General features: G+C 42.2%; 1 protein-coding gene across 3 annotated transcripts in view; it reads right to left on the minus strand.

Moving 5' to 3' along the window:
- Positions 1–10,666: 10,666 nt before the first annotated feature.
- camsap1b (calmodulin regulated spectrin-associated protein 1b) overlaps positions 10,667–27,575 on the minus strand; it is a 68,021-nt gene continuing 51,112 nt past the window's right edge. For all 3 annotated transcript variants that reach the window (XM_055660129.1, XM_055660128.1, XM_055660127.1), the window contains 8 exons: positions 27,354–27,438; positions 23,119–25,681; positions 17,990–18,126; positions 15,557–15,765; positions 14,603–14,720; positions 14,076–14,191; positions 13,868–13,986; positions 10,667–12,385 (listed from right to left, as the gene is read on the minus strand). In XM_055660129.1, coding sequence (XP_055516104.1) covers positions 12,083–12,385; positions 13,868–13,986; positions 14,076–14,191; positions 14,603–14,720; positions 15,557–15,765; positions 17,990–18,126; positions 23,119–25,681; positions 27,354–27,438 — 3,650 coding nt within the window. In that variant the 3' untranslated portion in view covers positions 10,667–12,082. The remainder of the gene's footprint in view (positions 12,386–13,867; positions 13,987–14,075; positions 14,192–14,602; positions 14,721–15,556; positions 15,766–17,989; positions 18,127–23,118; positions 25,682–27,353; positions 27,439–27,575) is intronic.

Raw genomic sequence — 27,575 nt, forward strand, 5'->3', positions numbered from 1 at the left:
TATACTTCTCAACTTTCCTGCACTAACTTCTCATTCCCCAATTCCCATAATAACCTAAAACCTATCAATTTTTCACTAACTGAGCATCGACAACCATCTCGGATAAATAATTCTGAAGATTCTTTGGGTGTAAAAACTATTTCCCAACTATATCCTGAACGATTCTCTGGTTCTTAGCATTCTGCCTGGAGAGAAGAAAATTTGCAAAAAAGCGTAGCCAAGCCCTTTATGGACTTTATACATTTTAATGAACGGGTACAGGCCATTTATTTAATCTGACAAATTCACAATTCCCAGAATCAATCTGGTGAGGCATCTGCTGAATCCCTAGAAGTATAGCCTTCTTTAGACAGGGAAAACAGATTAGCACACGATAGTCCAAATGTAATCTCACCAGGGCCCTATGTAATGGACGCTATTGTCTTGCATCAGCTGCAAAATTGGATGTATTATTGCATTTGATCCCTCATCTATATCACAACAGATTTTGTACAGCATAGGCCCTAGAATTGATCCCTGCAGCACCTTCTTAATCATCTTCCCAACCTGCTTACTTCTATCTGTTAATTAATCTTCAGTCTAACACAGTATATTACCATCAATACTGTGCACTCTAATTTTGTGTGGCACCTCACTGAAGGCTTCTGAAAGTCCAACACACACCACTTTGTTCACTCTTACTTATTCTGCAAATTATATCCTCAATTTTAACAAATTCATCAAACATAATTTCCCTTTCTCCACCCACTTCTTATTTTCAGGTGCCCTGTTACCCTTTCCCTGAATAACAGATTCCAGCAATTTCCCTACTATTGCTGTCAGGCTAACTGGTCTATGGTTCACTTTTTCCTTGCTCTTTTTTGACCAGCGGGTTTACATGTGCTACTTTACAATCTGTGGGAACCATTCATGAATCTGTGACAGTTTGAAAGGTGACTACCTGGGCATCTCCTATTCTCATTACCACCTCTTTCAAAACTTGGGAAGGTAGTTCAAGTCCTGGGGATTTGTTGCCTTTCTGTCCTGTTTATTTCTATACTTTTAGTTTATTTTTAACCTACTATATTTTCATTGACTGCCTCATTTAAGCTTGAACTGCAATCTTCCACTGTCTTCTACAAAAACAGAAAACATTTGTTAAATTTCACCAATAACGGACCCACATTAACCATTTAATCTTTAGATATGTTATTAGACTCTTGTGTTTCTTGCTAGCCTGCTGTCATATTCTACCTAGGGAAATATTAAATATAAAAACTAGGCTTTTTTCATATTCTGTAACGTTAAATTTGTTTTGAGGCAGTAAGACTCACACTTGTAAAATGTACTTTTCAGGCCAGAGAGTTGGGAGCAGTAATTACCGCTGAAAAATTGTAATTAAGAACATGGCAACTTCTTATTCATCTAGATTATTTTTTTCCCCATTCATCTTCAGTGAGAACTGTTCACATCGTAATAGATTCCATGAGCAAAGGCAGCTACAAAACCCGTCACCACCCTCCCCTTGGAGGTACACGCCATAACTGACAACCACCTCCAAATTTCCACATTTAACTGTGAATGTGAAAAGATGCAATAAGTTGCTTTCACTTTTACTTGTTAATGAGCTTATTGTTATTAATACAGGAACTTCTGTACCTTTTTGTCTCTCAACAATGTGCTGCAAAATGGCAGAGTGCGCTCTCTATGTATTAGTATGGGTACAGGAACATTTGTAGGCAAACAATATCTTGTCACTGGAACATGTATCATGTCATCTCAGTTTCTTCAAAAATAAATCATCTCCCTTCAGTGAAAATTAGAAATTGCACTTTGAATTTGAACAGTTTTCAGCAGCTAAGCAAGTTAGCCATTAGTCGGGGTGGGAGATTGCAATCTTCACGTGGTCCGCCCTGTTTCGACGAATGCAATCAAACTGGTGTGCACAATCAAGTAAGATCAAATAGAACAAGTTGTCCTACAACTTTAGGCTGTGCATGCCATACGCAAGAAGAAGCTATTAGTCCTCTTAGATTATTCAATTAGTAGAACCTTCCAGGTAGGTCTTGTCCATTTAATCTGACCACTTTTTTTTTTTAATTGGAATGTAAAAATTGGGAATGTGTATCAATGTGTATTTGGATAGACTTCCACAACATATTTGATGCAATCATAATAGAATCTATCTACAGATTATATTTATATTACTAAAACTCTCATCTTGTGTTTGTTTGTGTGCGTGCATGTGCATGAGATCCCAAAACCCCACCAAAACGGTACACGATAGCGCTACAATTCTTGGCCAACTTTACTCACTGTTGTCCTGGGATGTGCAGTACCAAGTTTTATTCGGATTGATGTAACATTTTACAAGTTATTGACATTTAAAACTTTACAAAAACCACTCTTCCACTTGCCCTGGCCGTCAATCGCGTTCGACGTCACAATGGGAACCCGAATATCATTTTTTATAATCGCCATTTTCAGTGACATTGATTTTATTCTGAAGAAAAACTCCTTTTAATCAAATTCTTCAGTTTTCATTAACAGCTAACATTGGCTATGGGTTATTTTAAATAAAAAAATACAATTTTCTTTGAAATTTTCTCTTTTAAAAAAAAATCGCGATTTTTATTATGTGGCGGGTGGGAAGTTTCATTTTTAAAAAAACATCGTGATTATCATTGTGGGGGGTTGGGATAGGGGGGAGGTGAGGAGTGGGGGAGCAGGGGGATAGAGGGAGAGGGAAAGTGGGGGAGGATTGTGGTAGAGGAAGGGGGGCGTGATGGAGGTAGCGAGTGTGGGGATAGAGGGAGAGGAGATGGACTGGGGGTGGGATAGGGGGAGGTGAGATAGGGGGATTTTGGGGGAGGAGAGAGACTATGGAGGGATTGACTGAGGGTAGGGGAAAGGAGAGGGGAGTGGGGGAGGAGAGGGAGGATGAAGAGGGGGAGTGGTTGGGGACGAGGAGGATAGGGGTAGGAAGAGGGATGGCGTGGTAATGGAGGGGAGGGGGAAGAGGAAGGAGGGGAGGGAGGGGGTGAAAGGAGGAAGCAGAGGAGGGTTGGTGGAAAGGTGTGGAGAGGGAGGATAATGGAGGAGAGGAATAGGGGACTGAAGTTGGTGGGGGCGCTGCGGGGCTTCTGTCATCGCGAGAAACGCCCGGGGCTTCAGCAGCGGGCGCTGCGAGGACTTTCATCGCGGAGCGGGCGTGCCCTCGCTGGGGGTCACCGGAGGGGAGGGCTCAGTTCGCTGGCCCGCGACAGCCTGAAGCCGCAATCTGCAGAGCTCCAGTTGGCGCGGCGTCCGGATCCTGGGATCCCTCGTTGGGGACCCCGGAGATGAAGTCCGACCGCTGGCCAACTTCTTGCAGCGGTGGGGACTTACCATCCGGAGCGGGGCCCTCGCCGGGGATCCCTGGAGAGGTGCTCAGACCGCCGGCCCTGCGGTCTGCAGTGCTTCTGGCTGCGGAGCGGCGGGGACTTTAGATCTTCGATCGCCGGCCTGCGGCCTACAGCATCTTGAAGCCGCGATCTCCGGTGGGGAGGCATCGATTCACGACTTAGCTGGACTTACCTTGTCTGGATGCCCGCAGCGACGACTGCGGAGGGTTGTGGTCCTGACCATGGGGGAAAATGGAGAACTGACCAAACTTTGTGCCTTCCACCAGTGATGAATGCTGCGGAGGATGTTTGTGTTACATTTTTATTGTGTATTGTGTGTTCTTTTTTTTATTGTACCGCTGCTGGCAAATTCATTTTTCTGCACTTTATGTGCAAGTGACGAATAAAACTTGACTTGAAGAAGGAGAATGAGATGCGTTCACATTGATCTTATATTTTACAGGTTATTGCCATTTTGAACCTGTAAAATATAAGATCAATGTGAACGCATCTCATTCTCCTTCTTCAAGTCGAGTTTTATTCGTCACTTGCACATAAAGTGCAGAAAAATGAATTTGCCAGCAGCGGCACAGTTGGGGAGAGTTGCTTGACTCGCATCACAACGGGATTCTCTGGCATCACAACAGGATCCCGTCAACCGCGCCTGTGCAGTTGGGGGCTATGTGTCAGTGGTAGAACATTGCCTTGGGGGACGGGCACAACGGGTCTGCTCCTGGTCTAGTACTAGCTAATGTTGAAGCAAATTATTGACCAGGCAAAGAAATTGTTTTAAGGTAGGAAATCAAACCTAAATTCATTTGTCATTACGTAAGTCGAGGAAAACAATGTTATTTCCAAAGTGAAATCCATTTTGGACCAAAAAGAATAAAACTTGCCAGGCAGCAATAACATAGAAACATGGAGGAACAGAGAGACAAAGATTCAACTCGCAAAGATATGGAAAAAATAATCAAGTTAGTGAATAGATCAGCATGGAAACTGACCCTTCAGCCCACACCGACTAGCAGTCATCTATTTATGCAAGTTCTGTTATCCTACTTTTGTAGCCATTCCCTACACACTAGGGGCGATTTACATTTGCTGCCTGACCCGCTGAATGAATCCAGCTGTCTTTGGTTCAGATTTCCAGGCAAACATATGGAGCCAGATCACATCATCTCCATGGCAGAAACTCTGCAACGTTAGAGGCAGAGGGGTGACGATTGAAATATATAAAATTATGAGGGGCATAGATATCGTAGAGCCTTTACCTCAGAGTGAAATTTTTAGGTTTAAGGTGCGAGGGGAATTTTAATAAACACAGAGGTAGGTGCCCGGAATGCACAGTCAGGAGAGGAGGTAGAAGCAGGTGAATAGCAACATTAACAGGCATTTGGATAGTCACATGGACTGGATTGGAATACCAGGATACAGGCAAATATGATTAATTAGATCAGCATCATGGTCAGCACAGACACAATGGACCAAAGTGCTTGTGCCTGTGTTGTACTGTTCTCTGTTCAGACACATTGAAGAGGCTATTTTGTTTACTCTACTTTTGTGTTTAACCTAGTTTACTCCTGATCTTTTCAGCCAAGTTAGTGTCACTTCAGGGCCAATCTTTACAGGATATCTAGCATTTAAGCAATGGGAATTTTGCCAACTAAATGCCAGTGATGAAGGCAGCATGAAATATGTTCAATCTACCCTACTGTAGCACTTACTGAGTGCCGTAACTAGGGTTACTGAAATCATGTGCTAAACTGCTGGATGGAGTCCCAAAATAAATAATCTTCACAGATTTTATATAAATGTTACATCAGCTAGAGTTTGTAGTGTATAATTGCAGGGGTTTTTTCTTCACGGATGCCATCATTTTCATTGTTTGTTGTAAACCAAACTTTTCTCCAATTGTTTTCAGGAACTTTGATGTGTATACGGCAACAAAGATGACGGAAATCAAAATATACAATGATGTGATCAGTACAGTTCACTGCTCTTTTTTAACTTTTCAGTGCTTTTCAAAAATAAATATGCTTTATGCGCCAAACTTAAAAGCAGGCAACATTTAGGTGATGATGATAAGTATGATAACATTACAAAGACAAGTTATCACTGTGTTGTAATACTCCAACTTTAAAAAAAGCTTCTAGCATATTTGGATATTTACAGTTCCAACCAGCTATCCATACACTTATTTACAAAATGTTGTGTTAGCATAATATCTCACTTTGTCACACTTTTGTTTTAAAATTATAAGAAAGGAAAATAAAAATGGAGTGGAAGACAAACTTGCATTTGTTAGCTCAAGACTTCACTCTCGACATTTTATAAATTTATATCACCAAATGCATCAGTGCAACCCAATTTGCCTGATATAAGCAGCTCACTCCAATGTAAACTGATTTGTGTACAACTACATTGAACTCTGACAGCTCATTGTTAAAGTACTCACTTTGAAATTATCTCCTTTTCACAAAAATATCAAGGAAAATTGCACTTCTTTCAAATCAAATAACTAAGTCCATAAGCAGTAAAATTCAAGATACTATGTGTATACTTAACTCAAGCAAACATCATTTTCATAGCAGTATTATGAATAGGCAAGAGCTTACCTATTTTGCAAAACTTAATTTCCACTGCTTTTGTACTGCATAGAGTGGGTGACCAGCTATTCTACTTATCCTCTTATTATATTCCACAATTTGTTTAAATTATTTTTGTACCAATACAATTATTCATATTCTATGAATTTATATTTTTTATTTCCAAAGAACATGGACATTTCGTCGTTATAAAAAGAAACCAAAATACCCGAGTAAAATAGTAATTCACAACAGTATCTCACTCCCTTTTATCTGCATTGGCCAGATATTGAAAATTGTTTTTGACTTTCAAGTCACAAACAGCAAGAAAAGAAACAACTTATGTGTCTGTATCATCTCAACTTGGTGAGTAAATAACATTCAGCCTGAAACACCTGGAAATTGAGAAGTAATTCGGCACATCATAAAATAATCTTAACTCCTTAAAAGGATTACTACCAAAATGAAAATTACTGCAAAACATGCATTACAGCCCAGTGTTCAGGTGAAATCGCTTATGAAGTAACTCTCGGCAATTTATTAGTGTTGTCTTAATCTCAATACATAATTTGTAATGCACTCATATACATACCATCAGCAAAATATACAATGTTTTCTTACCTCAACTTTCTGGTGTATTTTGCTAGTAAAAATATTGTGATGGACAAAGCTGCATACCAATTATGATGCAACAGCAAAATTGGTCTGCTGGTCACTGGGGTATAAGTGAATGTACAAAATAATCCTGTCTAGCCATATAATTGTTTCCATTGAATGTTTGTGGTGTTAACATCATCAAATCTGTTCACATAATTTAAATCTCATTTATTTATGCAAGTTTGAAGATGGGCATCCTGACTTACAAATATTGTAGCACAGCAAATTTCGCTTTTTACTTGCCACCTTGTGCATGTTACCAACCATAGACAGCACCAAGGAATATTAACTAATCTATATGGCAAACACATTTAAAATGTTTAGATGATTAGCAGACATACTTTGGATCAAATATTCTTATATCAGGTGATCATCACCCAAGCTCTGAATGTTTAACAGACACTGGAAAATCGAAGGTAGACAAAAATGCTGGAGAAACTCAGCGGGTGAGGCAGCATCTATGGAGCGAAAGAAACAGGCAATGTTTCGGGTCGAGACCCTTCTTCAGACAGATGTGAGGGTGGGGGGGGGGGGGGGAAGAAGAAGGGAAGAGGCGGAGACAGTGGGCTGAGGGAGAGCTGGGAAGGGGAGGAGAAAGCCGGGACTACCTGAAATGAGAGAAGTCAATGTTCATACGGCTGGGGTGTAAACTGCCCAAATGAAATTTGAGGTGCTGCTCCTCCAATATACGGTGGGCCTCACTCTGGCCATGGAGGAGGCCCAGGACAGAAAGGTCGGATTTGGAATGAGAGGGGGAGTTGAAGTGCTGAGCCACCGGGAGATCAGGTTGGTTATTGCGAACTGAGAGGAGGTGTTAGGCGAAGTGATCGCCAAACCTCAGCTTGGTCTCACCAATGTAGACCAGCTGACACCTGGAGCAGCGGATGCAATAGATGAGGTTGGAGGAGGTGCTGGTGAACCTCTGCCGCACCTGGAAAGACTGCTTGGGTCCTTGAATGGAGTCAAGGGGGGAGGTAAAGCGACAAGTGTAGCATTTCCTGCGGTTGCAAGGGAAAGTGCGGGTAGAGGGGGAAGTTTGGGTGTGAAGGGAGGAATCGACCAGGGAGTTACAGAGGGAGCGGTCTCTGCGGAAAACAGACAGGGGAGGAGATGGGAAGATGTGGCCAGTGGTGGGATCCTATTGGAGGTGGCAAAAATGTCGGAGGTTTATTTGTTGTATGTGACGGCTGGTAGGGTGGAAGGTGAGGACAAGGGGGACTCTGCCCTTGTTACGAGTGGGGGGGTGGGGAGTGAGAGCAGAGTTACGGGGTATAGAAGAGACCCTGGTGAGAGCCTCATCCATAGTAGAAGACGGGAACATCATAGCAAAAGTACACAAATTCGATCATTGTTAAAATATTGATCTTATTTCAACTGACTGCTCAATATTGATTAATACAATTTTGACACAATATACTTCACCTCGGACTTTCTAGCCAGCAGGTACATACATTAGTTCAATCTGAGCTGGATTTAAAAACAATTTAAAGTTTGTATACATTTATCTATAACAATCATTCAACACCCTGAAGCAGTGAGATCCTATTTTAAAGCAAGTTTTCCAAATAATGCACAAGTAAATATTGATATCCCTCGACACCTTTTATTTTTTTTTAGAAAAGTGCTTTTACAGAATGATAAATTGCCTTCTAAAGATTATATTCTTGTGCTTAAAAAAAAAAAGTCACCATACACAAGTTGAAGGAACTCATTTGGGTCCAACATACAGTGCTCTACATAATGTTTGGAACAAAGACCCATCATTTATTTATTTGCCTCTGTACTCCACAATTTGAGATTTGTAATAGAAAAAAAATCACATATGGCTAATGTGCACATTATCAGATTTTATTAAAGGGTCTTTTTATACATTTCGGTTTCACCATGTAGAAATTACAGCTGCGTTTATACATAGTCCTCCCATTTCAGGGCACCATAATGTTTGGGACACATGGCTTTACAGGCGTTTGTAATTACTCAGGTGTGTTTAATTGCCTCCTTAATGCAGCTATAAGAGAGCTCTCAGCACCTAGTCTTCCCTCCAGTCTTTCCATCACCCTTGGAAACCTTTATTGCTGTTTATCAACATGAGGACCAAAGTCGTGCCAATGAAAGTCAAAGAAGTCATTAAGAGAGAGAGAAACAAGAATAAAACTGTTAGAGACATCAGCCAAACCTTAGGCTTACCAGAATCAAGTGTTTGGAACATCATTAATAAGAGAGCACTGGTGAGCTTACTTATCACAAAGGGACTGGCAGTCCAAGGAAGACCTCCACAGCTGATGACAGAAGAATTCTCTCTATAATAAAGAAAAAAAACCCAAACACCTGTCTGACAGATCAGAAACACTCTTCAGGTGTGGATTTGTCAATGACCACTGTCCGCAGAAGATTTAATGAACAGAAATATAAAGGCAACACTGCAAGAAATGTGCAGGTTACAGTTTGCCAAGAAGTACTTAAAAGAGCAACCACAGTCTGGAAAAAGGTCTTGTGGACAGATGAGATGAAGATTAACATATCAGAGTGATGGCAAGAGCAAAGTGTGGAGGAGAGAAGGAACTGCCCAAGATCCAAAGCATACCACCTCATCTGTGAGGTATGGCCTGGGCATATAGGGCTGCTGAAGGTACTGACTCACTTATCTTCATTGATGATACAACTGTTAATGGTAGTAGCATAATGAATTCTGAAGTGTATAGACACATCCTATCTGCTCAAGTTCAAACAAATGTCTCAAAACTCATTGGCAGGCGGTTCATTCCACAGCAAGAAAATGATTTCAAACATACTGTTAAAGCAACAAAGGAGTTTTTTCAAAGCTAAAAAATGGTCAATTCTTGAGTGGCCAAGTCAATCACCCGATCTGAACCCAATTGAGCATGCCTTTTATATGCCGGAGAAAACTGAAGGGGACTAGCCCCCAAAACAATCATAAGCTAAAGATGGCTGCAATACAGGCCAGGCAGAGCATCACCAGAGAAGACACCCAGCAACTGGTGATGTCCATGAATCGCAGACTTCAAGCAGCCATTGCATGCAAAGGATATGTAACAAAATACTAAACATGACTACTTTGATTTACATGACATTGCTGTGTCCCACACATTATGGTGCCCTGAAATGGGGGGCTATGTTTAAACACGGCTGAAACTTCTACATTGTGAACTAAAATGTATAAAAATGGCCTTTATTTAAATCTGCCAATGTGCACTTTAACCACATGTGGTTTTTTCTATTACAAATCACAAATTGTGGAGTCCAGAGGAAAATAATTAAATAAAGGGTCTTTGTCCTAAACATTATGGAGGATACTGTATGTTGTGAAACTAAATGCTTCATAGCCATTATGACAACTGCTTAAATTGAAATATCTGTAATTATCTCCCAAAGGATTTTTTTTTTTATGTACTCAAGTAGTGAAAACTTAACATTTTAAATTTTGAACGTCTCATAAATGTTGCATAGGAATGATCCCTTTTAAAACGGTATCAAACCTGCAAACAATCTGACATTAACCTATGTTAAGATAACAGAATACATTACATAAACTCCTTTGATGATATGCCTTAATTTATCATACTTTTTAATGATTTCCTCTCTGATCCTGCTTATTAAGAATTAAGCAATTTAAAGATTATCACATCATACTAATTTATTAAAATGTTCAGTCCCTATATGATGCAATCACCTTTACTGATTATTTCACTTGGTATTAAAATGCATTTTATAAAACAACAGACGATAACTCTGCCATAATAATGAAAAACTAAGAGTATTTGAAAATACATTCATCTGCACCTACAATTAAGATATTTTCAAATACTTGTTGGTAAATACATTGATGCTCGCTAAATTCCCATGTCGATTTAGCCAATTTTAGCTGAAATTTTCTAAACATACAATTCAATTTGGAACAATTACACACTATAAATAAACATCGTTTATTTCTGCATTTTTGTTTCAAAGAAAAAGTTAAAGCTGTTTCCTTCTGCTAAGATGTGTTTACATGTTGGTAGTGTTCAGGCTATATGTATAAGTCAGCACTGTCAAACTAAAAAGTGTCTTATAAGCAATTGTATCTTGCAGGTTTATTACAAGTGATTACACAGAATTGCTGTGTCGTGGAAAGAATCTAGCTTCAAGTACCATCATTATGATCACACATTTGAGAGTGATCAAATTAGTTTACTACTATACCGCATAATATTAATATTTCCTTTATTTTAAACAGAACACACACAGCTCCTGACAGGTTGTTAAAAACTCCAGAAGGAAAAATAAATCATAAACATCTGGTGGGATAATGTCCATTTTGCAGACAGTAGTCAAGAATGGCAAAATATAATAAATACTGCTATCCCAAAAGAAATAGGCTATGTTCAACAGAATATACATTCTTACAAGAGCATACTGCTCATACAGCATTGGAAAATAAGAGGATGTAAGGATTTCAGAATGCACAATGCAATAAAAAGCATTACAATTTGACTGTGACCTCTCAGTGTGCCTCCATACAGCAATACTGTGCCCTGCGTGATAATACTCTACTTCTACAACAATCTTCCTTACTGGACGAATAACACCCAATCATTACTGCAGAACACAGACTTTCTCTAAAATGATGGTATGTATAAAATGTGCCAAATTCACGTTTTTAATAAATCAAATGTTCCATTGAACATAGCATATGCCGTCATCCTGCCGGCCTGTGCAGATTTGTTCATATGCTTTGCATGATTGTTCTTCCAAGAACTATGGCTGCTGATAAATCGGTCACAATGCTGTCTCAATATATACAGATCACAATCCATCACCGTTCACAGCAAGAATATAAGAAAAGTAAGTAACATCAGAATTGCAAGTCAGTTGTCATCAAGTTTTTTGGCAGTAATCAGATTGTTGTACCAAAGTCAGGCCAGTTTCTTAACCAGTTTCGGAAGATGGCCCACCATTTTGTTCTAATTTCAGGACAAGTTTACCTCAGGCCAAACCCAGCTGCAACATTGCCCCATTCCCTGTGGCGATGCCATTCCATAGAGGAATTGAAGGTAAAGTAAAAGTAGAGGAACCTTTTTACAATTACAGTCCACAAATACTTTTAAGAATCCACTGGCGAGAAAATTTGCCACATGCAAAGAAAAGACAGTTACAAGCCAGAGTAACCACCGTAAAAAAAGCCATGATTTTGTCACGTACCGCCAAATGTCAGCACCCAGAGACCAAAATCCTTCAGAAAAATATCTGACTACTTATTTTGTCCTTTGTGGAATAGATAACATTTCACTGTCTGTGCAAACGTACAATAAAAAGTTCCATTCTGTCAAATGCAACAAAATCTGGAGAGATTTGTAGCTCCCAAAACCAAACAGCCAGCAAATCAAATGGAAAAATTGCTGATTTCAACACATTCTATTATGAGGAAATAGGGGGAACATTAGATTAATGAAGCACTTGAACCCAAGCATAAAATTCTTCTCATTTTCCAGTTGCTTGCTTCTTTGGCACTGCAGATCGTTTGGCTTGCCACAAATGGTTATGAATTGTGATTGCGTCCACACTGACCGACATGGTTTTCGTAGGTATCAGGCTAAACAGCTTTCTGTCTGAGCTGTACTTGTAAAGCTTGTCGATCATCTTCTTATTAATGCTTTTTGGCCCTGTGCCAGTTAACTTCTGGATCTCCTCAGATTCTGGGGAATAGGCATAAATTGCTCGGAATTGGCAGCCCGCATCACGAAACAAGATGATGTAATGGTTAGCCTCGCATTTCTCAAGCTCCTAGGAAGATAAATGGAAAACAATTTTCTAAGAAATTTTGAACTGTAAATTTGACAATTTTGTGGTTTAAAAGAAATCCTGTGCTTCCTCTCTTCCTAATCGCATATGTAGAGAGCAATAAAATTGGCTTGCTACCTGATTTGGGAGAAAGATAGCAGTTTGACCCAATTCCCAATATTAGTTGGCTCTGGACATGACCTAACAGTTCTGGTATTGTGTGAACAGTGCTGTAAAGTTACAGACACCCCAGTTATGAGTGCAGGAAATCATCCAGTTGAACATTCAACGTCATAGGCAGTGGGATAGGTTGAGGACAGATCCTGTGCATAGACTCAAAGTGAAACATGAAATAGTAATCACATTGGTTTTTAAGCTAAGAAATGCAGCCATTGGTCGAAAATCTCCTACATTAGTTTCCATCTATATTCAAAGCTTGATCGCAGGAACATATTTAAAGTTCTTGAACCAACATCAAACACAACATTGTGAGGAACCCTCATAATTTTCTTTGCAGTTGAGGATTCCTGGATGATGCCTTGAGATTCTTTTACCAAGAGAGCAAAAACAAAAAGTCCAAGAAGAGATTTTTTTTTACAATTATGATTGGTTTTGATTTGTAAAATTCAGAAATATAATTTGCTCTGGTTAGAAACAGTTGGAGGTAGTCATCATAAATGACAGATCTGTCCATTTTAAATCATCAGGCACATACAAGCATTTAGAATAATCCAGATGAAGGGTCTGAACCTCAAACTCAGCTGGCCATTTCCCTCCTCTGATGCTGGCTAACCCACAGTTCCACCAGCAGCTTGTAATCTCCACATCCATATGCTTTGTGTCAGCCTTCAGAAAAAAATCATTTTGGCAGAGGGTTGTTAAGAACCTGGTATGTCTTACAATAGGGAACAGATTTGCCAAAAATTACTTTTGTTTTAACAATGTTGAACAATATGTGAATAAGTGCCTCGGAGTAGGGCATTTCAACTTTGGATTGGTTAAGCAAAAATCCACCAAAGGTAAAACAATCCTAGTTACATGTGCAGTCATCATCCATGCTAAAAGATAAATTTATTTTGATACCTGGTTTAAATCATATTCCTTCTTGACATATATTAGTCCCTATTTTACAGCATCTTTTGTTGTGAATTATTTTCACATTGATTATATGTACAGTTTTCTACCACTGCCATACAATTCATGATTTTCAATTAGAATGGAGTATTTTTCAAAATCATATCTTAAATAGGGTGCATCAATTATTACATTTATAAGTTTGTACATTTTAGAAATACTTAAAAACGGAATTTTGAAGGGAACTGTAAAACTGTAGGTGGAGTGGGTTGGGGACACAGATCACTTCTTATAAAACTGATTATTAAATGAATTAAAGAATAGTTGGTGTTGTGAAGTTGCGATACATTTAAACATATAATTACCTGATCAATGTGTTTACCACATATATATTGTTTTTCTGTTACTTACCTCAAGTATTGAATTTTTCTGTGGCTCATTTACTTTTCCCGCAAGACAACAATGTGAGATAGCATTATGAATTATTGGCTTGTTTGATTTTGAACTTGGTTCCTTAAATAATTTTGGACCTGGATCAGAACACAAACTTGGTTAAAATCAAAACATTGGTCCTCAAGACAAACTTCAAAGAAACACAACTTAAGAATTTTGATATTACCAGTGTACTCAGCTACAGATGCGATCGATGAGGCTGTGGATGCATTTTCCCAGTCTCGTTCTGTGCTCCTACTCTGATTTCGACTCAGCACTGAGAAGGTCTCCATGGAGTCCGTCCTGTATATTAATAAAATAAAATAACTCTGAACATTTCGCAACCATTAGTTGTAATTCCAATAGACACATTGCTGTGCTGAATGGTTGGGAAGAAACAAGCATTAACCAAAAATTACACTTTACATGAGTATGATATAGATCTACTGTGAGAGGAAAAGATAGATAGGGATGGAAAGACAGTGGGGCATGAGCAGCAGGACAAAGAGCAAGAACAATTGCATAGGTTGTTTGTGCTGAACTGTTTATTGTTGATTGTATATAATTTTTTGTATCCATGAAATACAACCAGTGGAAACACAATATAAAAAAATAAGATTTACCCAAACTTTGCAAATGATTATGTATATATTTGTACAGGAATGTGAAATGATTTAATCTATGTCCATTCTAGAACACTTGCATCATGCTTACCTTTGTGAATAACCGCCACTACCACTGCCGCCAGCAGAATTCACACTTTCTGCTTCAGTGGTAGCGGCGGATGCCAGAGACAGACTCGACCCAAACTGAGTACTGCTCAGATTGTCAGCTAAAGGAAAGGAAACAAAAAACATACTTCACACATCATTATTATGTAAGCAACACAAACTGCCTTTATACCTCAAATTGGCAATTTTATTCCACATTTTATTTGTTTATCAAGCCTTTTGGGTTCCAAAGTGCAAAACTGTAAATAAATGAAATAAAATGGAAAACAAATCTTAACCTCAATTTACTGTTTTAGAAAATATTAGTGACATGTAGAAGATGTAGATTCATGTTTTAGAATCATGCTAATTTTTTGAAGATCACCTACTAGCCAGGCACCCATTTCAACAGACAGAAGTAGTCGTTGAGGCAGGTAGAATAACAACATTTAAAAGACATTTGGATTGGTATATGGATAGGAAAGCATTAGAAGGATACGAGCCAAACGCGTGCAAATGGGACTAGCTGGGATGAGGCATCTTGGTCGTGCACCTGTTGGGCCGAGGAGTTTCAATTTATTCGCTAAGTCATTCAATGCAGCATTTAAACAGACCCCCATTCTAAATAATAATTTAATGCTACCTTCCTATAGGTATACAGTAGATTTTTTTCCCCTCATTTTTCTGTTACTCTTAAAAAATGTTCTAATATTGTCAAATCATACAAAAAATATATGGATCTGTGGAAATAGTGGAAAGAGAGTACATTCTGGCAATGTGATTCATAGCACTTGGGTGCAGTGCAATTTGGGAATCAAACAAGATGAGTTATGCTTTATTCATCAAACCTCAATGCAAAACTAAACCAGCTTTAAATTGTTGCACCATCAGTGATATAATTACATCATCCAAAATGACATAACCTGAAGAGTCAATTTCAAACTTTTATGCTACTTACGAGTGGAAGGATATCGTGAAGGTGGTTCGCTATATGATTCTTCCCGATGGACTGATTTTGGACGTTGCTTCTTAACTTTAGGTTTGGGTTTACCAAGGCCTTGCTCTTCCAGTATTTGCTGCTGTTTACGTCTTAGATATTCCTGTTTGATTAACTCTCTTCGTGCTTTCTCCTCCTCCTTGCGAATGCGGTCCTCTTCAGCCTTACGCCTGCAAAGCAAAAACAATTATAGATAGATAGATAGATCCTTTATTGTCATTCAGACCTTTTGGTCTGAACGAAATTATGTTGCCTGCAGTCATACACAGAATCAATAATAACAAAACATACATTAAACACAAATTAAACATCCACCACAGTGAGTTCACCAAGCACATCCTCACTGTGATGGAGGCAAAGTCTTAGTCTCCGTCTCTTCCCTCCTTGTTCTCCCTCTGCGCTGAGGCGATCGATCCAGGCCGAAGATGCCGCTCTCCAGTCCAGCGGACCTCCGTGGTGATGCCGCCGCCGCCGAAAGCCAGAACGCCGTCTCCACTCCGAGACGGCCCGCAACAGCATCAGCTCCGGGCAGCCGTCCCAGCTCCGGGCCGCCGCCCCCGCCCCCGCTCCAGGCCGCCGTCCCAGCTCCGTGTCCCGCAGTCTCCGCTCCAGGCCGCCGCCCCAGCTCCGGGTCCCGCAGTCTCCGCTACAGGCCGCCGCCCCAGCTCCGGGTCCCGCAGTCTCAGCTCCGAGCCCCGCTGCATCAGTCCAGGCCGCCGCCGAAAGCCAGAACGCCACACCAGCAAATCGGGCCACCGCTGCCTTAGCCCCGAAGACGGCCAGCCTCTCGTTGGTATGTCCTGGCTGGCTCTGCCTCCGGAGCCTCGGGGTCGGTCGCAGGTTGGAGGCCGCCAGCTCCGCCATTAGGCCTCAGCGCAGACGGAGGCAGAGAAGGGGGATACGACACGAAAAAGTTGCATTCCCCCGAAGGACGAGACAGAGAACATGTTTCACCCCCTCTAACACAACCCAACAAACTAAAACTTAAACAAAACAAGACAAAAAAAACAACAGAAAAAAGTAAAGACAGACGGACTGCAGGCGAGCCGCAGCTGTTAACAGCGCCGCCACTTCCGGAATTATTATTGTCAGGCGACAACTCAGATACAAATCGAGCATGGACATGGAATGCATGGTGCACTTTTAGATTTTTTTAGGTACAGGTTCCATGTGCAGTTCTGGTCACTAGAGGTAGGATGTGGCATTGAGCAGATTATCTAGATTGTTGCCTAGATTAGAGGACTTTAGAGGGACACTTTGGATAGGTTGGGTTTGTTTTTCCCATGGAGGAATGCTGAGGGATGAGCTGATAATGGCAAATATAACTACAAGAGGTATAGACAGAGTAGATAGTCAGAATCCTCTGGCATGGTAGAGGTATCTATAACAAGAGGCCACAGGTTTAACACGAGTTTTAATGGGGAGTTGAGACATTTTCTTTTTAAACAGTCTGGTTAATATCTGGCATTTGCTGCTGGAAGAGGTGGTGGAGTTAAATACAATCACAACATTTAAGAGATATTTAGGCAGGCAAGGTATAGAGTATATAGAGCTAGTGCAAGCAAAGGGTTATTATTATTGGTGGGCAACAGGACTGTCATGGACACACAGAGTGATTCCATCACAGTGAGGAATGTGGAGGAGTCACTGTGGTGGATGTATATGTTAAAATGTATTTTGTGTGTTTTGTTGCTTTTTATTGGTATGATAACTGTGTGGCAAATTAAATTCCTCGTATGTTGCAAAACATACTTGGCTAATAAAGTACGATTCTGATTATGATTATGATGGACGTACTGTACAACTCTAAGACTAAGAATATAGCGTAGAATTTTAAATAGTTTAATTTATTTTAAAGATATAGCTATATTACATTGATGCATAGTCTAAAAGAGGGTAACGGTCAAAATACTAGGGTGTCTAGACAAAAACGTCTATCACAGAATCTTCCATTTTATTACAGGCCTACGTTGAAAAATCAAAATGTTGTTATTTTGATTGCAAAATTAATCAAATAATTTTGATTGTTTTGAGTTCAGGTAACCAATATAATTAAGTTAAAAATGCAAACTATCAAAATTATTTTGTCAAGCTCTACTATTACATATTTTGTCCAATTACTTGAAAAGCATTCTCATGAATGTATTTCTTATACAGCAAACTATTCCAAGTATTTCACAAGAGGATTGGAGAACAACACCAGTGGCATAAAGGCATTGTTAGGGAGTATAAGGCGAGAGGGAAAATAGAAAGCAACCATAGTCATGCAAAGTCTGTCGTGGTTCAGTAGAGTTGAGGTCGCTGAGATGATCCACAGCACACAATCATTGGACCATAACTAATCCACATCTAAAACTTTTTTGCCCTTTCCATTTCAAAACTCCATTGTCTCACCTTGCTTCTTCACGTTTCTGTTCTATCTCAGCATCTAGCTGCTGCCTCCGTAAGCGAGCTTCTTCTGCTTTGCGTTGTTGTTTGAGGAGAAAAGCAGCACGCTTTTTTGCCAACTCATCTTCTGCTTTCTGATCATCCTGCAGAGAAATGAGAAAAGAGCAGTGCATAGTTTAGCACATAAATGAGCAAACGTGTTCATCCTGAGTTTGAAATAACAGACTTGAAATAAAAGTTTCCACCAATCATAATTTTATTTTTTGCTATGAGATAAAATGGCTATTTAGCAATGGAAACCGAATTACACCAGGTAATAGAAGATGTATTTTTAAAATGTATATTAAAACCTCAACTTGTATCATGTTAGACAGCGCGAGATCAGAAACCACCCGACCAATGGGAATTAGAAGATTTCAGATCGGGGGGCAAACTGGAGTGGGTATAAATTACTTACGTAAAAAAAAGTTATACAGGTGCACAACCTTTTATCCGATAGCCTTGGGACCAGACACTTTTCGTAATTCAGAATTTGTCGGTCTTCGGAATGGAAATTTTTTTGCGTAGATTTTAATGGCTGGCTCAGTGGTAGAGTGTTCGGCTCATATCCGCAAGGTCGCGAGTTTGCGCCTCGATCCCGGCAGTTACTCGGTCGCGAGCTTGAGTCTTCAATGTGGTTTTTTTTTGCAGAATAAATGTTTGTATGAAATGCAGTGTAGGAGAGGTGTACTGACTGTGTGGGCAGAACTTTGGAAGTGATTGCCCACCAGTCTAAAAAGCCGCTGTGTCTCCCTGTCCCTGGGATAGCAGGGGGCGATCAAACAGCACAATACCCCCCTCCCCCTCCAACTCCAGAGGAATTCGCTCCCCGATGGGCCGCTACGGCGACAAGTGGCAGTTTGCCCACAGCCCGAGCTGCGCCACCCCAAGAACACCTTGCACACCATCAGCTTCTGCCCCTACGTTTTCCTCTGGAGTTGGAGCGGGGCTGGGCTGGAGTTGCTGCTGGCTGTGGGTCTCTGAGATCTCCGTGCTTGCAGTGGGCCTGGGGGTCGCTGTCCCGTTGGTCCTGACGTCTCCGGCCACCCCCCTGGACTGGAGCTGAGACTGGGAACTGTACCGCCCTTGCCCCCTCCCTCTGCAACTGCAAACAACCCCACTCTCCTGCAAGGGCGGTACAGTTCCCGGAGGATAGCAGGTGGCCGGAGACGTCAGGACCAACAGGAACCCGCTCCCCGATGGGCCCCTACGACGCCCCGAGCTGCGCCCCGTCATCCGCAACCCAGGTTCCTCTGTAGTTGGAGCGGGGCTGGGCTGGGCTGCTGCAGGCTGTGGGTCTCTGGGATCTCCGTGCTTGCGGTGGGCCTGGTGGTCGACGTCCAATTGGTCCTGACGTCTCCGGTGACTGCACTGACCTGCAGCCATCGCCGACTTGAAGACAGTGCAAAGCCCCCGCGCCGGTGCAATGAGCGGGGAGCTGGAGAGGGGAGGGAAAGGGTCACACACATGGCCGGGAAGCAGAGGGGTGTAGGTGGGGTGAAACTGAAGGGAGCGACAATCTGTTGCTGCCTACACTGTGTATCGTGTCTACCGTGGGAACTTTTAACTCAGCGGGCAGACAGCAGCATATTGTCAATTATTAACCCTCCCGCGCAATATACCCTCACCTTCTCTTTTATGGATGGGGATTTAGTTCCCCTTTCTTCGAGGACCGACCGGAGGTTCCGCTGTCACCTCTGCGGGCCGCCCTCGGTGAACGTCCTGTCTCCCTGTCCCTGGAATAGTAGGGGGCGATCAAACAGCACAATACCCCCCTCCCCATCCAACTCCAGAGGAATCCGCTCCCCGATGGGCCGCTATGGCGACAAGTGGCAGCTCGCCCACAGCCCGAGCTGCGCGACCCAAGAACAAGACGTTATTCTTGCACACCATCAGCTTCTGCCCATACGGGGAGCGTGTTCTTCTGGAGTTGGAACGGGGCTGGGCTGGAGTTGCTGATCTGGGATCTCCGTGCTTGCAGTGGGCCTGGGGGTCGGTGTTCCGTTGGTCCTGACGTCTCCGGTGACTGGCACTGTGCTGCTAGCATCGCGACGTGAAGACAGTACAAAGCCCCCGCGCCGGTGCAATGAGCGGGGAGCTGGAGAGGGGAGGGAAGGGGTCACACACATGGCCGGGAAGCAGAGGGGTGTAGGTGGGGTGAAACTGAAGGGAGCGACAATCTACTGCTGCCTGCACGCTGAGTTAAAAAGTTACCACGCAAGACTCACGATACACTGTGTATCGTGAGTCTACCGTGGGAACTTTTTAACGCAGCTGGCAGGTAGCAGCATATTGTCAATTATTAACCCTCCCGCGCAATATACCCTCATCTTCTCTTTTATGAATGGGGATTTAGTTCCCCTTTCTTCGAGGACCGACCGGAGGTTCCGCTGTCACCTCTGCGGGCCGCCCTCGGTGAACGTTTTCAAGGACCTTTCTTCAAGGACCGAAAAAATGTCGCTATTCGGAGGTTTTCGTTATTTGGATCGTCAGATAAAAGGTTGTGCACCTGTAGTTTAAAAAATGTTTTTAAATCATCTTTATGGTTTTTAATCTTTAAATTTAATATTTAGAATTACACATCTTAATAGTAATAGATTTTAAAATGCCTTCATGCCAAAGAAATGTAATATCTATTAAGCAAGATACAATTGGACGAATTAAATAGTAGCATTGCGACATGAATTCAGTTAGGTACTGGAGGGGGGGGGGAGATCAAATATAGTTCAGGATCTTGTTTAGTATTATTTGATGAAGAGGGAGTACAGACAACAAAGTACCGTCACAAACGAGAGATTATTGGAGAATGGAAATTTCAAAACTGATCAAATGCACATTTGAAGGGTAAAGTATGAATGTGACAATAGAGAACTACAGATTGCAGTTGGCGAATAATATTTTAGTCTGTTTCAGTGTTAATATGCATTATACACAAAGTGTAATTATAAATAACAACTCTGGGCAACTGAGGGGAAATGGGAATGACGCAAATAAGTAATCCACTTCAGTTGGTCATGCTATGAAGTGCACAAACAACCTCTATACAGGTGCACAACCTTTTATCCGAAGTTCCAAATAACGAAAAGCTCCGAACAGCGGACATTTTTTTCGGTCCTCGAAGAAAGGTCCTTGAAGACGTTCACCGAGGGCGGCCCGCAGAGGTGACAGCGGAACCTCCGGTCGGTCCTCGAAGAAAGGGGAACTAAATCCCCATTCATAAAACAGAATGTGAGGGTATATTGCGCGGGAGGGGTTAATAATTGACAAGCTGCTGCTGCCTGCCCGCTGAGTTAAAATGTTCCCACGGTAGACTCACGATACACAGTGTATCGTGAGTCTTGCGTGGGAACTTTTTAACTCAGCGTGCAGGCAGCAGCAGATTGTTTCTCCCTTCAGTTTCACCCCACCTACATCCCTCTGCTTCCCGGCCATGTGTGTGACCCCTTCCCTCCCCTCTCCAGCTCCCCGCCCATTGCACCGGCGCGGGGGCTTTGCACTGTCTTCACGTCGGCGATGCCAGCAGGTCAGTGCCAGTCACCGGCGACGTCAGGACCAACGGGACACCGACCCCCAGGCCCACTGCAAGCACGGAGATCCCAGAGACCCACAGCCAGCAGCAGCCCAGCCCCGTTCCAACTCCAGAGGAACACGCTCCCCGTAGGGACAGAAGCTGGTGGTGTGCAAGGTACGTCTTGTTCTTGGGGTTGCGGATGAGGGGGCGCAGCTCGGGCTGTGACGTCTCCGGCAACCCCCCTGTACAGGAGCTGAGACTGGGAACTGTGGGGTTGTTTGCAGTTGCAGAGGGAGGGGGCAAGGGCGGTACAGTTCCCAGTCTCAGCTCCTGTCCAGGAGGGTGGCCGGAGACGTCAGGACCAACGGGACACTGACTGCAAGCACGGAGATCCCAGAGACTCACAGCCAGCAGCAACTCTAGCCCAGCCCCGTTCCAACTTCAGAGGAACCTGGGTTGCGGATGAGGGGGCGCAGCTCGGGCTGTGGGCGAACTGCCACTTGTCGCTGTAACGGCCCATCGGGGAGTGGGTTCCTGTTGGTCCCGACGTCTCCGGCCACCCCCCTGGACAGGAGCTGAGAGACGTCAGGACCACCAGAAGCCGCTCCCCGATGGGCCGCTACGGCGACAAGTGGCAGTTCGCCCACGGCCCGAGCTGCGCCCCCTCATCGGGACACCGACCCCCAAGCCCACTGCAAGCATGGAGATCCCAGATCAGCAACTCCAGCCCAGCCCCGCTCCAACGGAACACGCTCACCGTAGGGGCAGAAGCTGATGGTGTGCAAGGTACGTCTTGTTCTGGGGGTGGCGCAGCTCGGGCTGTGGGCAAACTGCCACTTGTCGCCGTAGCGGCCCATCGGGGAGCGGATTCCTCTGGAGTTGGAGGGACAGGCAGCAATCACTTCCAAAATTCTGCCCACACAGTCAGTACACCTCTCCTACACTTGTCTCCCGCACTAAGATCATCTCGCAGAGAATGATCCCAGCCTAACCCTCCCTATTCCCTCCTATTCTGCAAGAAAAAACTACATTGAAGACTCAAACGCGCGATCGAGTAACTGCCGGGATCGAGGCGCAAACTCGCGACCTTGCGGATATGAGCCGCGCACTCTACCACTGAGCCAGCCGTTAAAATCTACGCTAAAAATCTTCCATTCCGAAAGCCGAAAAATTCCGAATTACGAAAAGTGTCTGGTCCCAAGGCTTTCGGATAAAAGGTTGCGTACCTGTATAAGGTATACGAGTCCATTCAAATTAATCTCTCCTCCACCACACTGTAGCACATACTTTTTAATGAAATCAGTTAATGACATCTGTAGCACTTTCAAATCTGATGTGATGCACGCAAAAGTCAAATTTTTTTGATTAGTACACCAACAAATCTACTAGATTTGCAGGTGATGAACACCTTTATAATAGCGCATAAGTATATGATATTGTGTGTGTACTTGTAAGAGAAAAGGACATTCGTATTTCATATCACTCCACCCAAGATGGCTTGAAAGAAAAACTAACAGAAAAAAATGATTCCAGTGAAAACCAATGTTTCAGAGACTACTAATTTAGATATTTGAATTTGACTAACCTTGAAAAAAAAGCCCAATCCAGACTTCTGATCTGATTCACAAATCACATGACTGGTGGAGATGCCTTGGCTTTCACATACTTCACCATCTGCAGGTGCCCTCAGTTCAGAAATATCTACTTCAATGAGGTTTGCCTTATTTTTGGAGTGTTCCTCAATAGGAATGTTCTCCTTCCCAGAACTGTCTGAAGAGTTAAGTGAAGTGTGTTCAGGCTTCTTTGGGGTGCTAATTACTGCCTCGGTGTTAATTTGCTCATAGAAATAGTTATAACTGTCTTTCTGAGATGTGGAGAGCACCAATGGTCGCAGGTGACTGTCCTCACAGTGCCTGTGACCATCCATATCCTTTGTCCTTTCAGAGGCGAGCTCAGCAGAACCGTTAGAAGTCCTGCCATCTAAAGCCCCTGCATTAATAGCAGCAGGATCAGTAATATCTTCAGTCTCAAATTTAAGTGGTTTACTACCTGAGAAAGGTCGCAAATGGGGAAGAGTATCTACACTGTGTGTTGGTGTAATAATACGAAAAGAGCCCTGTGCTTTAGTATCTCGAGAGACTTTTAGCTCAGTTGGCCTCCCTGCACGAGGGCTTTTTAGTTGCATGCTGCGTGGTTGCTTGCGCACAGTTTGCGTTGGACTACTGCCTGTTGGCGACAATGGTTCCATAATCTGTGCTGTTTGCTTGCTCTTCTGATCCTGCAGGTTGCGATTAATATTTGGTACCGGTGTTGTTGGCACTTGGTCCTTAAGCTTCATCAGGAGTTCCTGCTGCTGTGAAAGCTTATGCATTTCAAATTGAAGGTTGCTCAAAGTTTCATTAAGTTTTTCAATTGAACGGTTATATTCACTCGCATCGCCATCTGACATACCATCATCAAAACCACCATTAGAATTCACCCTGTTCTTGTCAACATCAAAGGCAACTTGGGAGGATTCCTTAAACCACCGCTGTCTAACAGCAGCAATGCTCTCTTGAATATCATCCTCAGTTATTTTCTCCTGTACTTCTTTTGCCCCTACTTCATCCAGTTGCTTCAAGTAATCTTCTTTGGCTTCTTGGTTTGGAAAACCTTCATCTGTTCTAGGAGGTTGAGAAACAAGAGCAATAGTTTCCTCATGACTTGGGCATTCCGCTTCTTTCATGAAGTGTTCAGGCTTAAGCGGTTGTGGAATCCCTTCATTCTTGCCCTTTTTAACAATATGCAAAAAAGCTGCTTTGCCCAATTTTAGACGTTGTCTGGCAGAGAGAGCTTCCATTTTCTTTTTCTGAGCTTCAATAATTCTTCTTTTCTCCTCAAGTTGCATGTGAAGTTGAACAAGTTCAGAGGCTAGTATCTGGGCACTGTCTTTGATCTGTCTACCAGGACTCTGTTCTCGTTTCTGCCTCCACGTCATCATGGGTATGGGGCAACATTCTGACCCATCGGGTGTAGTCTTTTGAGAGCTACTTGCACTAGACTTTGCCTCAGTGCTGTTGAGTCTTTGTAATTTACGTTCTGCAAAACTGGTCATTCTAATGCTGGCACTGGTCATGGATGTACTACTTGCTTGAGATATTGTACTCAAACAAGGGCTGGAACGTCCGCTGGCATCATCTTTGTCCTCGTGTTCTTTTACCTTCATATCGTGATGTAATTTTCTAGATTCCTCTTCTCCACTGTAACAATTTCCCACACGCTGCACCTCCTCTTCAGCAACTAGATCTTGTGCAGTCTCTTCCGTATCTAGCACCTCTGAATCAGAATCTTGGATATTCATTGTGTCCGTAGTGGTTGTATTATTCACTGATACATCATCAAATCTTTTTTCAGCATCTCCAGTATGAAGAAAAAAACCTCCAGGCTCTTCTTGCATTGAAGCCTCAACACTACTGCTTGCCAAAGGTCTAAAGTTACTCAAAGAAACTCCTGTTGCTTCATTGTGTCTTAAAGACTCTGTAAAGGTTGGATCAGCGACAAATGTAAAATCAGAACTGGTTATGGGAGTGAATGTCCTGTTAACATCTGCTTCACCATTGATATTCACTGTCGTTTTGTGTGTTGAAGGCAAATGTTCATCAGCTATTTTCTTTGCTGTCAAAGGTCGATATTTACGTTCTCCATATTCATCATGCTTATTAACAATTAAAAGATTTTCCTTGGCTGGTTTTAAAACAGCAGGCATTAAAGGTTCTAAGAAAAATCCACATGTTTGGTTTGCTGCTTCAAGGTCATGTTGCTGTTTTGTGGGGGACTTTGACAGCAATAATTGATTTGGGGCTTTTGATGAAACATTTTGTAACTCAGCACCACAATTATTAACCATTCCTTCATCTGACTTAATTATCGATACAAGTTCTTCATCGTCCTCATCTTCTATGTGCACATTTCTTAGCAAACCTTTCCCATTGCTTTCTGCGGGTGGCGAAAATAGCTGGGATTGATGCTTTGGGGTTACACCGACTATATTGGACGCAAGACTGTCTTTGCTGATAGACCTGGCCAAGCTGATGCTATCTCCAGAAGCAACGTCTACATCACTGTCCGTTGCAGAGTGAAGGGCAAATGGCGTTGGCTGAGACAAAGGTCTGGAAAAAAAAAGAAACAGGCACAAGTCTTAAAGTGTACAATACATTTACTGTTAAATTGAACATATATTTGGCAATACAAACAAAAAATACGAGATACTTATACCAGGTAGCACCTGTAGAGACGGAAACAAGAGTTAATGTTTCAACTCACTGACCTCATAGAAAATTAAGAAAACAAGTGTTTTAAGAACCACAAATGTTGGACCCTTTAAGAGAGGATGGTCAATGCTTATTAGCTATAGTTGACTTATCTGAAGGAGTGTAAATAAAGTGAGATGAATAAGGGCAGCAGAGAGAAACTGAGAAAAGTATCAGAGATAATGCTAGTATACTCAATATATTAAGTGGTACCTGTGGAGAGAGAAAGTGAGTTATTGCTGGAGGATGACTTCAGTCTGGCCAGTAATATGAAACTGTTAAATATGGAGTCTCCAGAGTTGTAAGACGGAAGATGAAGTGCTGTTCCTTAGTGCTTCTTCTTGCCTATCAGTTTAGTTATCCATCCCACTGAGATGACCTTTCGTGTTTGTCAATTTGGCAATATTAATAATGATCTACAATGAATTATGGAATTCAACAATAAATAGCAACTTTCAATATTATTATTACTAGTGAAGAGCAATCAATGTTTTTCTATACCATTAGTTATAGGCATAAGTTAAATCCATGGGAGGTGCTGTGTGCTAGAAAGGGAGCTAGTAGCCAAAAATAAAAACCTGTGGAGAGGATGTTTCCAGTAGTGGGAGAGTCACAGACCCAAGGGCACATCCTCACAATAAAGGATGTACCTTTAGAATGGAGATAAGGAATTTCTGTAGCCAGTGGGTGTGGAATCACAGCCTGATGCGACAGTGGAGGCCAAGACACTGGATATTTTTAAAGCAGATGTTGTTAGGATCTTGATTAGTAAGGGTGTCAGAGGTTATGGGAGAAAGCAGGAGAATAGGATTGCGGAGGGAATAAATCACCCATGATCAAATGATGGAGCAGACACGATGGGTCGAATGGCCTAATTCTGCTCCTATGTCTTATGATATAATGACCCATTTATCGCTTACTAGCAGCCCGACCCACTGAATTCCTCCAGCAACTCTCCTTTTTTCCCTCTGGAAAGGAAGATCCTGCTGACCACATGGTCTTCTAAACACATGGAACTCAGACCAATTACAGTATGTCACCACTACCAAAACAATATTAACTGAATTAGCTGCTTTCTACATGACTCAACTACTTGTTCAGCCATAAAATACATACAAAACAGAATACATAGGCCAATTTGCTCCTCAAACTACCCACGTCAAATCAATCTCCAGTGTGGAATAAGTCTTCATGTTGAAAGAGCTAATTCAAGAAAGGCTAATTCAAGACAGAATGCAACAAAGAGTGAGGATTGGGGGAGGACCGGCCTGCACAGCCAACAAAAACTTCAATTAACAATATAAGAATATTCATTATAAGATTATAGAATGACATGGGAGAGTGGTGACATTTTATTCGAAGCACCTAATTTTTCTTGAAGCAATTGATATTTCTGCACTATTGCGATCTTTACAATCACAAAAGTACCATGTAATTAGATGTTCTATCTGCAGAGACAAATAAAATAACATAAACAAGTAACATTAAGATATTGGGTTAAAATTAAGCATCAAGATATTCCACTACCTACCTTGGTTTTCTTTCTTGCCAAGCCAAAATTGAGCCTCTTGGCTGCCCATCAACTCGAGTAAGGGAATTTGAACGATGACGTGTATCTAAACAAACATAAAATGAATGTTAAAGAAATAAGAGCAGTGAAAGGCACCCTGAGGCTCATCTTCAAGATCACATCTTACTTAAACTTGACCACAACTCCTCTACTCCTCATAACCCTAATTTGCAGCCCAAAATT

The sequence above is a fragment of the Leucoraja erinacea genome, chromosome 31 (genome assembly GCF_028641065.1).
Source record: "Leucoraja erinacea ecotype New England chromosome 31, Leri_hhj_1, whole genome shotgun sequence".
In the NCBI taxonomy this organism is placed as follows: domain Eukaryota; kingdom Metazoa; phylum Chordata; class Chondrichthyes; order Rajiformes; family Rajidae; genus Leucoraja; species Leucoraja erinaceus.